Source organism: Rhinichthys klamathensis, unplaced genomic scaffold, assembly GCF_029890125.1.
Source record: "Rhinichthys klamathensis goyatoka isolate OS25496 unplaced genomic scaffold, OSU_Roscu_1.1 h1tg000687l_1, whole genome shotgun sequence".
NCBI lineage: Eukaryota > Metazoa > Chordata > Actinopteri > Cypriniformes > Leuciscidae > Rhinichthys > Rhinichthys klamathensis.
Genome location: NW_026607115.1, coordinates 456,017 through 471,483, shown reverse-complemented (window position 1 = coordinate 471,483; position 15,467 = coordinate 456,017). Strand labels below are relative to the sequence as shown.

Genomic DNA, 15,467 nt, shown 5'->3' with positions numbered 1-15,467 from the left:
TGCTAAGTGAAAGTAAACAGTTGAGAAATAAATTTGGATGTGTCTCATTATATTGCATCTGTGCTATAATCTATAAATATAAATACCTGCTGCTGTTTATGTCATTTATGTTAATCAAAACAACAAAAGACAGCTTAAAGATTCATCTAGATTTAATTTATATAGTGAACACTACGCAGTGTTATTTTCCATTTAATCATTTCTGTACCTGAATACTACTGTTAAACTTTACTTTATTCGTAACTTTGTTATATTGCATTTATCCATGCTTGTAATTAGTGTTTGATCTTATTTTTTTACCCACTTTTCACTTGCCTTTGAACTATTTGCTGATCTGAAAAATGATCCAATGTGTTTTGTAATCCATTTATAACAATAAATTAACGTTTCTGAAAATTCACCCCATCTATTTTGTAAATGTTATAGATTATTATTTATTATAGTTATAGATCTTATTGTGAACGATTTGTCCATGTTTCTTGTTTTAACCTCGTTTGAATGCCATGCCCACATCTCAACATCCAATCAACAATCCAGCACCAGAACCATGTCCCGCCCTACATTTTTTATTTTTCGAAAATCCGTTACACTTAGATTTACATCACAATATGGAAGAAAATATACACCACTACCTCACTAGTGCACGTGGACAGTCATGTACTTTTTGTCATCAAGTAAATGAATGAGTCATTTTTTTTACATCATATATAACGAGTCTACTTTTGGACAAGTTTTGAGCTCCGAAAGTTACAGTATGTTTTCATAACACACGCTCTTTAATATAAATAAACAGCAGTTCGTTTGCACTACAAAGCTAAAATTAAAAAAGAAACAGCCTCCAGCCAAATGTTCAAAATAGGACATTTAAAATAACTTGCATGCAACTCTGGTATCCATGACTACACTGTTATTGAAAACAATACCTGAGTGGCGCATAATCCACATCCAGGCCTCTTACAAACACGGTTTAAAATTACTCTACAGCTATTGTTTGCTTTTCTTTGTCTTGCCTTTACATTAAAAAGGTCCTCAAGATCTGGAAACATCTCCAGTGTACTGCTGGATCCCAACCATATGCGAATAAAACACGCGCGTTATAGTTACGTCGTCACCCGATTGAGCAGCAGCAACAACAAACAAAATTAAACAAAAACTAAATTAATCATAATCGTGACTAACGTTCAAAGAGAAAAAGCCAAATGTAGGACTGATTACTAAATTGCTACAGAAAAGGTTTGGATAAACCGAATCTAAGGAATGAAGTGAGAAAACCTCAATCATCCTCCGAAGAGCGTATCATGAATAACCAGATCAAGGTTTATTTCAAGGAAGAAAGATAACAGCAGTAAGACAGGTACCAATAACAGAGCCATGCTTTCTGCATTACGGCGGAGTGTAATGGAGAGCGCAGCTACAGATCCATCCACATCAAGGCTTTTCGGTAAATGGCTTCGATAGCCGGAAAATAAAAACATGTGGCGAAAGCAAGCATAATCACGCCAGGCCTGGCCTATGATGGTAATTTCTGGCTAAGTGGCTAAATTAAAACATGGCTGGATGCTGCCATGTGAGAAACCCCTTCTACATCACAACTGTGAAAAAGACCCAATGGAAAAGATGACCTCTTGTTGAAAGTGTGCAGAGCGAAAGACAACCCGATGATGATGAAGCTGTTGTTTGAGCACATTTCAAACACAGAGGTCCGACCCGGGCCTGAGCTTATCTGAACATTGTCCAATTTTGAGCCGCCGGGTAAATGGGTCACAGAGCCGCTGGGTCAAATGACAGTGAAGCAAGGCATTCTGGGATTCCTGATTAATCTCCAGGCTGGAGCTCCGCGGGTGGTCTCGCCCGTCTCCGTAACCTGCCCTACATGTGCATCTCGACTAAAGGCACTAATGACGGTAACAAGAACTCCTGCATTGTCATAATGTGAGCTAACCCCGCGCATAATGACGGCTTAGGAAAAGGATATCGTTTTACTCCATGCATGGATGTGGAATAGGTTGGGTGGGGGAATGGGGGAATCAGCAGACTGCAGATTTTTTTCTTTTCTCAGGGAAATTGGGAGTTGGGATCCCACAGGAAGTGAAACGGGGGGAGGAAGCTTTTTTTTTTGCTTTTGATCAAAGCATGGAGGTGCTTGAGCCAGACTTCTGCAAGGATAAATACAGCCCCAGGTGAGGAGCAGTCGATCTGCCCGTGTCTGAACACAGCGCCTTTTCACTTCACAAACACACAAATCATTTCCTTGTGAGTCTTTGAATTTTTTGTGCTGTTGTCCATGCATCCTTTTGAAAACAGATTGTTGACCCCCATGACAATAATAACAAAGCTTGGAGTAAACCGACATACAAGTTTCGTTTGAACTATTAATGTGTAATTCTCTCACTAGCTGGAAAAAATGTGTCCTATCCAGCTTTAAATGTGACAAAAGAAACATTTTTAATGTAGATACACTGAGCAACTGAGTTCGAAGTTGCACCAATCACATACATTTCAGCGTAAATCGATATTACTGACAGAACTGGTTGTGTCTTGGCACTTGGCACAATTCAGTAATGAACAATTTATTGACCTTTCGTTGGGCGACTTGCATCATATGTCTAATTGTGCACCATTTCAATCGTACATGTTGGCCAGTTCTACTCATAATCTGTTATGCAAAGACCTTTCTGGCAAAATGGTCTTCGGTTTTGCCTGAACAGTAGCACTCTTAATGCATTACTTGACAGCTTGTTTGCTCTCTGCATGACATTTTATAAATTGGCTTGAACAGCTATCAATTAAAGGCTGACAGCAGTAAGTATGTTTCTCACAGGTTTTCCTAAAATAGAAAGCTGAAACAAAGACACGGCTCCCAAATCACTGCCTGTGAAACAGAACATTAAAATAAACTTGAAGAGCTCTGCTCAACTACATACATTTACGACTTGGCAAACAAAAGGCGATTTACTTAAGACACAGTCCCAGATGAATGCTGCTGGTGTGAAAAATGCAATCAGGTTCAAAGGCACAAGGTCATTTTTCTTGCCATTTGGCTTCCTACTAAATTTTCAGCACATTTACAGCTATTTCAGCCCAATTGCCTCTCAAGGTTTTTGATCATGCCACCTTATGCAATCCATATTCACAAACACGGTTTTATTTCACTCATTACCACAGCTATAAACTTCTGCTGTATGCTTTTTAGACTGTAAGACAGGCTACAGCTAAAGAAACGGGAAAAGTGTTTTTGTTAAACTATAGATGTCCTGTTCAGATTTTAAAAAAAGAAGGGAAAAAAAAGTGCAACTTGACCTTTGTGATCTGAAAATGGGCATCCATGCGAACAAAAATCTTACCTAGCATTTTAAAGTGAAGAGTCTAATGCGTGCCTCAGATTTCACAAGACACTACGTTTGACATGCAGGTGCACAAACCAAAGAAACCAAGGGGTCCGGGGCAAGAGACTCAAGGAATGTGAAGGATTGAGATATTTGTAATACCTAACCTTAGCCAGGCAAAACGTACTCTACAGCTGCACACAAATTATACACATAACCTCAGTGCCCTGATATAAACAGTCTGCGTCTGCAGAGCTCTTGATGTTTGGCACAGGACCGTATGTCAGATGTCCGTCAGGAATATCTTCCTATACAACTTTTCAACTGTATACTAAATGGAGGACTTTTTAGGTGAGAATTTCTACAACGCACTGCAGTTCACACCTTCAGGTCTTTCATCCCAGTTGGGGCAAATATCTAAAAATGGAGGGTTGAAGGCAACCACTCATTTAAGGAACATCTGGGGGACTTATTAAGGCCGGTTCCTGCACCTAATTACCCCAACTAAAGTCTGTTCCTTTGCTCAACGAGAGCCAGTCGGCAGGGGAGCCTGAGCGAAAGCAAATTACCACTTTCCCACCGATGGACCACTTTTGGGAAGTGTACACACACCGACCCGACCGTGTCACTCGAGTCTGCCCAAGGGTCTCAGCTCTATAAAGGGCCTCCGAAGAGCCCGAGGCAGGGCCAGACCCCAAGCTGGGTGGCTCTTGTGTCTGGGCCAAAGCACTCTTCTTTGTCATTAGAGTGGAAGTCCGCTAGCTTCCTTTGTCTCCAATTAGTTCCTCTGAAAAGCACAAGAACATCCTAAAAGAGGTTTGGAATAATGACTGTTCATCAGGTCGGGGGAGGTTTACAGCGTTCCTTTGAAAACTTCAGAGACTAAATAGTGAATCAGCGTAACAGATGGCCTTCATGATGGTATGATGTTTGGGTGAGCTGAAACGGCACACAGGTTCAGAAGCGGGATGTGTGCTTTAGATGGAGAGGGGGTGGGGGAGTGTTCCCAGAAACACTGGGGAAAGTAACAGGGCAGTAACTGGTGGGAGCTTTGCTATCGCTAGATCAGAGTAAGTTTATAGTGTACTATAACAGAGGGAATTGCTTATACTCTGTATCCTAGAGGCTTTTAAGGAAATGTTAACTTAACTATCAGGTTTCATTTGAATTTTAATGTGTAATACTTATACAAACAAACAAAAATCGTATTAGCAGTGGACAAGTAAATGTCTGCCTCAGGCAAGCTAACTATTACATGTGGTTAGACGTTTTATGTTTATTTCATGAGCTATTTTTCCCCAGCCCTTTTACCAAATTAAAAACTATTAAATCAACAACTGAAATATATAAACAACATCCTAGGTTAAATTCTAAAATTGTACACCGAGGATCATCTTTATTACGAACAATATTTGGTAGTGGTAACATTTTTTTTTGTTTTTTTTTGGTAATGGGCTTGAATGATTGAGACTTTAAGCATGCTGTAGTGACACCCCTGATAAAGAAACCTGGTTTAGATCCTACTGTGCTGAATAATTTTAGGCCAATATCCAAACTCCCATTTGTATCTAAAATCTTGGAGAAAATTGTGTATTTATTACTGAAGTCTTTTCTTGATGAGCAGGGTTTATTTGAAATTTTTCAATCTGGATGTAAAACCCTACACAGCACGGAGTCAGCACTGTTGAAGGTCTGCAATGACATCCTCTTGGCGTGCGACTCCAGCAATAACGTAATCCTGGTCCTGTTGGACCTTACCGCTGCCTTTGATACTGTAGACCGCAGCATTCTAATCTCAAGGTTACAGCACCAAGTAGGCCTCTGTGGCACTGTCCTGGAGTGGTTTAGATCCTACCTGTCTGACAGAACATTTCATGTTCAAATGGCTGAGTTTGAATCCCGTGCTGCTCCGCTGTCATGTGGCGTCCCCCAGGGTTCAGTTTTACGTCCCTTGCTTTTTTCATTGTATCTGCTTCCTTTTGGGTCTGTTCTTAGAAAACATGGTATTTCTTTCCATTTTTATGCAGACGACTGCCAGATTTATGTACCCTTAAAGCGACACGACACCTGTTCTATTACACCTCTTTTAGCATGTCTGGAGGATATTAAAGAATGGATGGCCTTAAACTTTTTAAATTTTAATGAAAAGAAAACAGAGGTGATAATGTTTGGACCTGGTGGCTCATATGAGACCCCCCCCCCCTGTTGAGCTAGGTCCTATAGCCTCGTATCTTAAACCGACAGTTTTAAATCTCGGTTTTAGACTGGACAGTGATTTTAAACTGGATAGCCAAATCAATGCCACAGTCAAATTAAGTTTTTTCCATCTAAGGAAGCTGGTAAAGGTGAAACCTTTCCTTTCCAGGCAGCAGTTAGAAACCGTAATCCATGCCTTTATTTCTTTACTGTTGGATTACTGTAATTCCCTTTATTTTGGACTCAGTCAATCCCTGCTCGCACGTCTGCAGCTAGTCCAGAATGCTGCTGCACGGGTTTTGACTGGAACCCGAAAGAGAGAACACATCACTCCCGTCCTGGCTTCACTTCACTGGCTGCCTGTGCATTTTAGAGTCCATTTTAAAATCCTCTTGTTTTCTTTTAAAGTTTTAAATGGTCTTGCCCCGTCTTATTTAACTCAGCTACTCAACCGCTACACTCCCTCCCGGTCACTCCGGTCGGCTGACCAGTTGCTCCTGGTCGTCCCCGGATCCAAGCGGAAGCTCAGAGGAGACAGGGCCTTCTCTGTTTGTGCTCCTAAATTATGGAATGCCTTTGACCATTCGTCAGGCTTCCTCAATACCGATTTTTAAAACTCACTTCTACACTTTGGCCTTCAACCCAAACTGAGACTTGATCCTATCTGCTAGTATTTGCTCTTGTTTTATTTTGATATAGTTTTATTGGGTAGATTTTCAACCCCAGTTTATTATTTTATGATATTGTGACTGTTATTTTTGTCTTGGTTGATGTTTTGCTGCCTTTATGTACAGCACTTTGTTCAGCTGCTGCTGATGTGAAAGCACTTTATAAATTAAGTGATGATGATGATGATGATTGAGATTAAATGCAGTAAACACTACAATGCATTTAAAATGTGGGAAAGTTGAATGAATTTACTTCCCACTGTTCTTTAAGAAAGAATCCAAATGATGTGTTACAATTTTATTTATTATTCATTTAATGGAGGGGGGGGATAATGTAGTAACTGGGTTGCATGCGAGGCTGCAGCTAAATATTATACTTTTGGTAATTAAAATGAGTTTGTGATGTACGATTAATTGAAAATTGTCAAAATGATGTCGTCACTGTAAGGTTTTAAGTGTTACTGAGAATGTACAAATAGAATTGTAGCCTAGCTATTCAAATTATATTAGCTAATAGTTCAACACCTCTTAGTTCTCAGTCCAAAGTGGTTTTGTAACAGTGGTTACAAAAAAGTGCAAATGTCATATTCTTTTGGCTTATTAAAAAAGGATCAAGGCATTGACAGACACATGCACAAGGTAAGGAAAAGGGCGATGGGTAGAGGTCTGCCAAGTTTAGAAATATTTCCTGTGTTCCATAAACTTGGCGAGGGGATTGTGAGAAATAGAAATATGACTACAGGCTTTGAGGGATGACTGACTCATCTTCAGACGATTACAGGCCGCAGATTCCCATCCATAACAGCTGACTTGCTACATTCTGGTGCACATGTGGCCAAATGTGGACATCTGCTGTGTGCAAAGGGTGGGCTTCATCTCCGACTAAAAGCTTGATAAAGAACAACAAGCTTCTCAAACATCAACTACAGCTTATGATAGAACAGGGAGACTTCAGCGGAGAGATGAGGGGGTTGTATAGCCAACATAGCCCTTCTGTGATACGCTCCTGTGTGCTTTGGACACATTTGGTGCATTTAATTTAGTTTAATTTTCAACGATATTATTTATCTGCCTCTGGATTGACACCATTATATGAGAACTGAACTAAGCTGGACGATGACATCACTGTTTTCTCCAGAGCGGCATATATATATATATATATATATATATATTAACTAAATTTATTACAACAAAAATGTACCATCACTGAACTTACTTAAGCTGGACTGTGACGCTATTTTCTTCTGCAAACAAACTTTGTTGCGTTATATTCCTGTTATCTCTGTAAAGCTGCTTTGAAACAATCTGTATTGTAAAAAGCGCTATATAAATAAAGGTGACTTGACATGTACTAGATGCCTTTGCCTCCAATTACAGGATCCCAGCATCACCGGTTCTGCAATATAAAGCCCTTCAGTAAACAAGGGTCACAAGAGGTAGCTGTGTGCAGCTGCGAGCTGTTGTGAAAGATTAGATGCACAATCGAAGGCCAATGTGGTCTTGTAAAATCTTCAGGGGTTCTCTCCTGTCATTATCTCTGAGCGTTTCTAAGCACAGGTGCACAAAGGGGACAAAACTATTAAGACAAGAGCAGAGTACTTTTCTTCCAATCCTCATCCAACATAAAAATGCCGAATGGTTTGGAAGCCAGTAAATAACAGTGTCTCATCCATTGAGAACATCAAAAGGAAACGTGCATGGAACAAAACAGGCCAGGAGCATTCGACTTCAGCCCGAGTGCACACATGACTCTGATTGTGGGGATCGTAGAAACATTTCTTTCGTCCCTAGTCGTGGATCAATCATGCATCAAGCTCAAGACAGAGACTACAAGCTCAGACAACAGACTAATGAAGACCCATTAGGAGCACAGAAATTGAAACAAAGGTATGTGCGAAAGATGTTCAGATAAAAACTGACACTTGCTTGTTGAAAAAAAGATTGCTTTCTAATGTTTCTGTCACATTATAATCATACTACCAAATTTACCTGGAGATTGCTCAGAATAAGCAGTCCATTATCTCCTCTGTCCAGCTGCAAGTCTAATTTGAGATGTGCTGTATCCTTTTAATTTGGTGTCTAAATGGGGATGTCAGGGTGGATGCTCACTGATGACTTAAAACAGCCAAGACTTTGGTCACACTTTACAACAGTGACTGGCTAAGATGTATATAGCACAGACTGACATAAAAAAAACTATTTTGTAACTTTTAACACAAGATCTCACTGGGGTTACAACAACTGTAAAGCACAGATGCAAATTGCTTGATTGTTTATATTGTCGCACAATTATCGCCAAGCTTTAAGTATAAAGTTGGATATTCACATTCATACAGTACACTCATGCAAAGCCATATAGCAAATGCTTGATTGCTTGTATCAATGCAAAATGTAGATCTGCTAAACGCGACTACAAGGCATGAAGATATTATAAACATTAGCATCATGATTTTCTATTAACCTGCTTTGAAACAGTGTATATTGTGAAAAGCTCTATACAAATTAATCTGACTTGACAAATTGAGACATAACACCAATATGTTTTCTGTTGGAGAAGGAGACAATGAAGTGGTTTTCACCTTGGGCAACATGGGTGTGGCCCGCTTGCTCTTCTTCTCAGAGGGATCGTCCAGCAGGTCGGGCTCAAATGTGTAGAGCTCCGTCAGTTCGTTCATCGTGAAGTGACGTTCAATCTGCTGTTGGTCAACAACTCTGAAGGACAGCGACTGTTTGGTGACCTGCCGGTCATAGATCTTATCCTCCATGGTTCCCTTTAGAAACAAAAAACATTACAGATCTGATGAGTGACTAAGTAATGGGCCCAATTAGGCAACATTTGTAGCCATAATAGATGCAGTGATGCTTCGCAGATAAAGCAATCCCAGAATGTTGTATGCTCTCTTGGATGGAAATATTGGACAAGCTTGTTGCAGAATCAGAAAACAAGTGCATATAAAAGTATTACTGGCTTAGCAACGTGTTATCATCCAACTGGTGTTAGTTGAGTCTCTCAACTAACTCTCTATACCAGGGATGGGCAACTTCGGTCCTGGTGGGCCACTGTCCTACAGAGTTTAGCTCCAACCCTGAAAAAAATCACCTACCTGTAACTTTCTAGTAATCCTGAAGACCTTGATTAGCTTGTTCATGTGTGTTTGATTAGGGTTGAAGCTAAACTCTGTAGGACAGTGGCCCTCCAGGACCGAAGTTGCCCATCCCTGCTCTATACAAAAGCCCTGTCTGTAAATAAACGTGTGAATTTCTACATGGAAATGAACACAACAAATAAACTCATTCAAATATCGAGCTATTTTCTCACCTGAGCCAAAAACCTGTAGACAAACACAGTCTTCACTTGACCAAAGCGATAGACTCTGAAAATACTCTGAACGTCGTAGGATGGGTTCCATGAGGCATCAAAAATGATGACCCTGTTTGCAGCTACCAAGTTGATCCCGAGAGAACCAGCTCTGGTTGAGATGAGGAACAATCGACCCCTGTGGAGAACAAGAGTGCTTGACACTAGTGGAAAACTGAGGAACGGTTCCACTGCTTGCTACTCCAAAGGGAAAAGTGTTTTTACCGAACATTACTGGTGTCATTGAACTCCTCTGCCCATTTCTTCCTGGTCAAGGCGTTCGTGGAACCATCCAGGCGGTAGTAGTCAATGTTTCTGAACCACTTGCCCTCACCTTAAAGAAACAACAGCATAGCCAGTCAACAAGCCATTTCTAGCAAAGGTTTTCTGCAGTGGTCATGGCCCTGCAGGGTTCACACACCTTGGTTAACTTCAAATTCAAGGACTTTCCAGGTCCAACACCCTCAAATTCAAGGGCTTAATGTGGGGACACGTTTCAAGTGAGCACAAGGTTACATCATGTTACCTTGTAAGATACATTGTTACAGTTTTGCGGACGTGAATGTCATGGCAACGTACAACACAAAGCACCTCACGCGGGAAACACTTAACGTAAGGCGTAAATGCGTGTAACTAACGTAAATCAAGCAAGCTAGTATGCATAGGCCATGAAGTGTTGGCGAAATAACACATTAGTGGAAAGGAGAGAATAATATGGAATTTTTTTCCAGAAAACTTCTTACACAAAATAAATTCAAGCACTTTCAAGGACCTGTATCTATGTGTGTTTATTTTCCAAAACTTTCCAGGGCCTTGAGTTTTTTTTTTTTTTTTTGATTCACAAACTTTCAAGGATTTCAAAGACCCGTGGGAACGCTGGTAGGGTGTGTGCTTTATATGAAGAGCTCTGGGGAAAGTATGCACCCTACATAGGTGGCAAAGTCTAGAGAACTCGTGTTCAGCATCTAATATTGTGGCCTCCCACACTCATGTTCATACCTAACATTTCAATATGTTTCCAATTATTCCTCTGTGATCTTTTCATTACAAATTACAAAGCCTTAAGCAAACATTTTTTTGCAAAATAAAAAAGGCCTAATCATTTTCAAAATGAAAGTAAAAACAGCTGTGAGGGTTTAATTAGGACCATGACCTTATTCCAGAGGCTTTATATTTACATGCGCATATTTGCGCGTTTCTGCAGACACTTAACCCAGATCTGTGTCAGATGTGTGCGCAAATATAAGATGAGTTTTCGCATGTAACCACAGTTTGCACTCACTGGATCAGTGCTCACTTTGCTTTTTTATTTGCTAAAATCAAATGTTAAATTTACAGCAAATATAATTCAAATAAAAACGGTAGGATTGGCCATAAACATACAACAGAAAACTCCTAATAAACACATGGGCCACTGTACAAACCATATGGAGTCATAAATAAGGAACAAAGAATATAAACAATATTAGAAGTTTATATTATAATCCCACCGGCAAGACAAAGTCCAGAGGTGATTTCTTTTTTTTATTTTTATTTTTTATATCTATTAGTGTATATTAATATTTAAATATATGAAATACTAGCATGCCTAAAATACAGGCATAATGCTTAAATGGCTATTTAATAACAACTTAGCACGTGACATCAGTCAAAAGGCAAAGTCGTTACATTTTGTACATACAACATAACATTTTGAAAGACTGAGAAGCAAACCTGAGAATTGTTTTCTTTGGAAACATGGATTGACTCATTGACAATTTCTTGTGCATGACATGGTAAGAATTTAAAATGATGTACACTGCACAAAACCGTACATAAAACATACTGTCATTAACTGCAAGAGAGATTATTAAGAATGAAAAGCATGCAGACTTTGAGTGGCATAAATGTCAAACTAACCCTGAAAACAAAAGAGTTTATAAAGCAGTGTGCTCAAGGCTGAGGGAAAACATTGCTGAAAGAGAATAATTAACTAAATACCAGCATGTCTAACCTTTGTACGGTGAAACTTTCCCTTCCTCTTTGGCTCTGCCTGCCAACTCCAGAAAATCCTCGATGAGGTCCAGAGAAATGAGAGACTGGCTGAACACCAACCTGAGCACACAATCATTACATAAATGATCACATGACACTGAAGACAATGAGTCCTGAAGCTGATGCGACTATGACAAAACACAACTCACACTTTATCTTCCACGTCTTCAGCCATGCGGAGGATCTCAAAAAGCAGAACCATTTTCCCAGAATGCTCCAGCACCTCTGAATCTGGCTCGGTCACAAACTCTTTGTACCAGTCCGGTGATGGGCTGCCAGGACCGGAGTTTGACGGGGCCCGAACTGAGGAAAACACACAGATACACACTGTTATGACTATATTTGCAGACGACATGCACGGCAGGGATCTTAGATCCGAACTTTCAAAAAAAAAAAAAAAAAAAAAAAAAAAAAAAAAGGGACCAGAAGTTATTGTGACTTGTCAGGTTAAAAATCTACCAAGATATTAATGAATAACTACTTTTTCCTCCTAAAAAATTGTGAATTGTAAGTAGTTTGATAACAGTTCACACGTGCAATTCCACAAATTAAATTAACACAACACACTACCTGTATAAAAATATATCACCTGGGTCATTAGTTGCAGTCAGTGGCTGTGTTTACATGAATTCAGTCCGATTAAAACAAAAGATGTGCATTTCGATTGATGAATCTTAATGACAAACTACACTAAAAAAAGTGATTTGGTTAATGTGCGCGTTGATGTCACAAGCTTCAAATGGGGATAGATTTTTTGACATGCACACACTGCACAAATAAACAGAGTTTCCCACTGTTTGCGCATAACTATTCTCCTATATTGGTTCTTTATTTTAAACAGCTGACTTAATATCCATTTCTGGTCATAATTTGGAGACAATGAGCATATGAAACCGTCGTCTGTGGATGAGAATCCGAAAGAACAAGAACTGGTGGGACGTTCACACTTCACAGACGCTGAGTGAAAGGAGTGTCATACACTCATTCATATGCCTTTATTCAACAGGAACAACAGCTTGTTCCACACGTCATTACGCTATTTCAACGTCATTGCACATGCGCAGTCCTTTCAGTTTCGGTTTTCAATCCGATCAAGTGTTTACCTGTTCTCTCGATCGGATTAGAAAAGGAATAAACCACCCCTTTCAATCCGATTCATTTAATTTGGATCGAGTAAGGTGTTTACATGAAGGCTTTTCAGTCCAATTGAATCCGCTAATACTAGCGGATTATTAGGGTGCATGTAAACATAGCTAGTGATAAAGTCAATCAACCACTATTAGTAATAATAACACTGCCTAAAGGTCATTGCACACCAAGTCCGAAATTCACGTCCGAAATTTTCGCATGTTAAAAAATAAATACGACCTCATGTTTTGTCAACGTTTACACACTGCCTCGGAAACTTTCGCCCATCGTAAAAAAAAAAATCGGGTTCGATTTTCTGCGCTTTTAGCATTCGTACCAAACAGTTTGAATGGTGTTTTGACAATTCAGAGCCACCGAATGACGAATACGAAAAAACGCATACGAAAATTCTGGACTTAGTGTGCAAGGACCCTAAAGGGTTAGTTCACCCAAAAATGAAAATGCTGTCAGTAATTACTCTCCCTCATGTTGTTTCAACCCCGTAAGACTTTCGTTCATCTTCGGAACACAAATTAAGATATTTTTGATGAAATCTGAGAGCTGTCTCACTCCTCCATAGGCTGCTAGGTAATTGATATCTACCAGCCCAGACAGTTATTAAAGACATTGTTAAAATAGTCCAAGTGACGACAGTGGCTCAACCTTAAGTTTATCAAGCGACGAGAATACTTTTTGTGTGAAAAAATAACGACTTTATTCAACTATTCATTTTCTTCTGTGTTGGCCTCGAGTGAGTTCAAGTAGTGTAACAGCGCAGCGCTTCTGTGTTGTACGTCAGAACGTAGGCTCGCTATTGGTCAGCATCACACGCATGACCAGCATCGCCCAATAGTGAGCCTACGTTCTGACGTACAACCCAGAAGCGCTGCGCTGTTACAAAAAGTATTCTTCTCGCTTGATAAACTTATGTTTGAGCCACTGTAGTCACTTAAACTATTTTAACGATGTCTTTCCTAACTTTTCTGGCCCGGCAAGTTTCAATAACATTGAAGCCTGTGGAGGAGTGAGACAGCTCTCAGATTTCATCAAAAATATCCTAATTTTAGTTCCGAAGATGAACGAAAGTCTTACGGGGTTGGAACAACATGAGGGAGAGTAAATACTGACAGAATTTAAATTTTGTAGGTGAATTAACCCATTAAACTCCTATCCGAGGAGGTGGTAGTGTCAGTCATACCCTCCTCCACAGGCTCTGCTCGGTTCCTCCCCTCAGGGTTTCCTCCACGAGAGCTGGTGTTCCACTCCTTAATCACTTCCAGTTCATCACTGTCAGACTTGTCTGAGCCTTTGTCTTTTCCTTTGCCTCGTTTCTTCTTCCTGTATGGGGGTTTAGGAAACCAGATCAGTCATAATAGAGATAGGAAACAGGACAATTGCTAAGGAAGAGTGAGGGCTCATTTCAAACCTTTTGGGCTTCTCGTCTTCAGAGGTCAAACTCATGGAGGACTCCTCTGTCTCCGAGGCTATGAACTCCTCCATACTGTCCTCGTCGAAGTATCCCTGTTGGTATGGAGGGGGAAAAAAGCAGTAAAGAGTTCAAATGTGCGTCAACATTTACTCATCATCATGTCATTCCAACTGATAGGATTTTTGTTCATTTTCGAAACACACATTAATGAAACCTGAGAGATTTCGGTCCCTCCACTGAAAGTCCAAATAACCAAAACTTAGAAGATCCAAAAAAGGTGTTAAAATGAATCCACATAAATCAAGCAGTTTAATCCAAGTCTTGTGAAGCGATATGATCATTTTATATGATGAACAGATGTAATTTAGTCTTTTATTCACATATTAACGCATACATAGTGCAAATCACATATGGTAAACATTGATGTTATTGCGTGTCATGCACTAGAACAAACATCACTAGTTCTCACGCAAGATTGAGCTTCAGTGTTCATCATACTTGATGTGCTATATATGTCGATCCTTGTTTATGTAAATAAAAGCCTGATTAAATCTGTTCATCATATAAAGTGATAGTGTCTCTCTGTAAGACTTGGATTAAACCGCTTATACGGATTCATTTTTAAACACCTTTTTGGATCTTCTATGTTTTGGTTATCTGGACTTTCAATGGCGGGACAGAAACAGTCCAGGTTTCATTTAAAAAAAAACTTATAGTGTGTAAATATATTAAGTTACGGTTTGAAGATTAACCAAACTCTTATGGAATGAGGGCGAGTTATTTATGACGTTATTGGGTGAACTATCCCTTTAAATGCTGTAACTAATGGATTTTCTAGTTTTCTATGGCTTAGCACAATAAACCTGGGATATAAATGTGAACCTGAGCATGTACAAAAGTGATTCTTTGGAAACTAAGGCCGCATTTACTCTTGATGCCCAATTCCGATATGTCGCCTAAATCAAATTTTTTTTAGACGACCAGCTTACATATCCCGACCAGCCCCATATACGATATCTGCATTTACACAATACACTTGGCGAAACAACCTTTGATACATGTACTGAGCCGGAAAAGCTTAGGCTGAAAAGGAAGTAAAAATGACACGATTTGCAATGGACACAGAAGAAATGATAACACAAACTTCTGCTTTCCGCACGATCTTTAAAATTCAGCAAAAAAAATCCAATATCCGATATGTCCACTTACATGGCAGATGCAAATGCATCCGATTTATTTAATGTAAATGAGGCCTGAAATCGATCAGAGAATATCGGAATCCATGTGCTTTTGTCTTGCTTAAACGTTCATGGGTCATATCCGATCTG

General features: G+C 39.7%; 1 protein-coding gene across 2 annotated transcripts in view; it reads right to left on the bottom strand.

Annotated features, from left to right (window-relative positions):
• The window catches only part of atrx (ATRX chromatin remodeler), a 63,574-nt gene that overhangs the window by 10,009 nt on the left and 38,098 nt on the right, over window positions 1-15,467 (bottom strand). For both annotated transcript variants that reach the window (XM_056242012.1, XM_056242013.1), the window contains exons 24-30: window positions 14,137-14,231; window positions 13,909-14,048; window positions 11,732-11,885; window positions 11,542-11,642; window positions 9,774-9,882; window positions 9,510-9,687; window positions 8,770-8,961 (exon numbers count right to left, since the gene is read on the bottom strand). In XM_056242012.1, coding sequence (XP_056097987.1) covers window positions 8,770-8,961; window positions 9,510-9,687; window positions 9,774-9,882; window positions 11,542-11,642; window positions 11,732-11,885; window positions 13,909-14,048; window positions 14,137-14,231 — 969 coding nt within the window. The remainder of the gene's footprint in view (window positions 1-8,769; window positions 8,962-9,509; window positions 9,688-9,773; window positions 9,883-11,541; window positions 11,643-11,731; window positions 11,886-13,908; window positions 14,049-14,136; window positions 14,232-15,467) is intronic.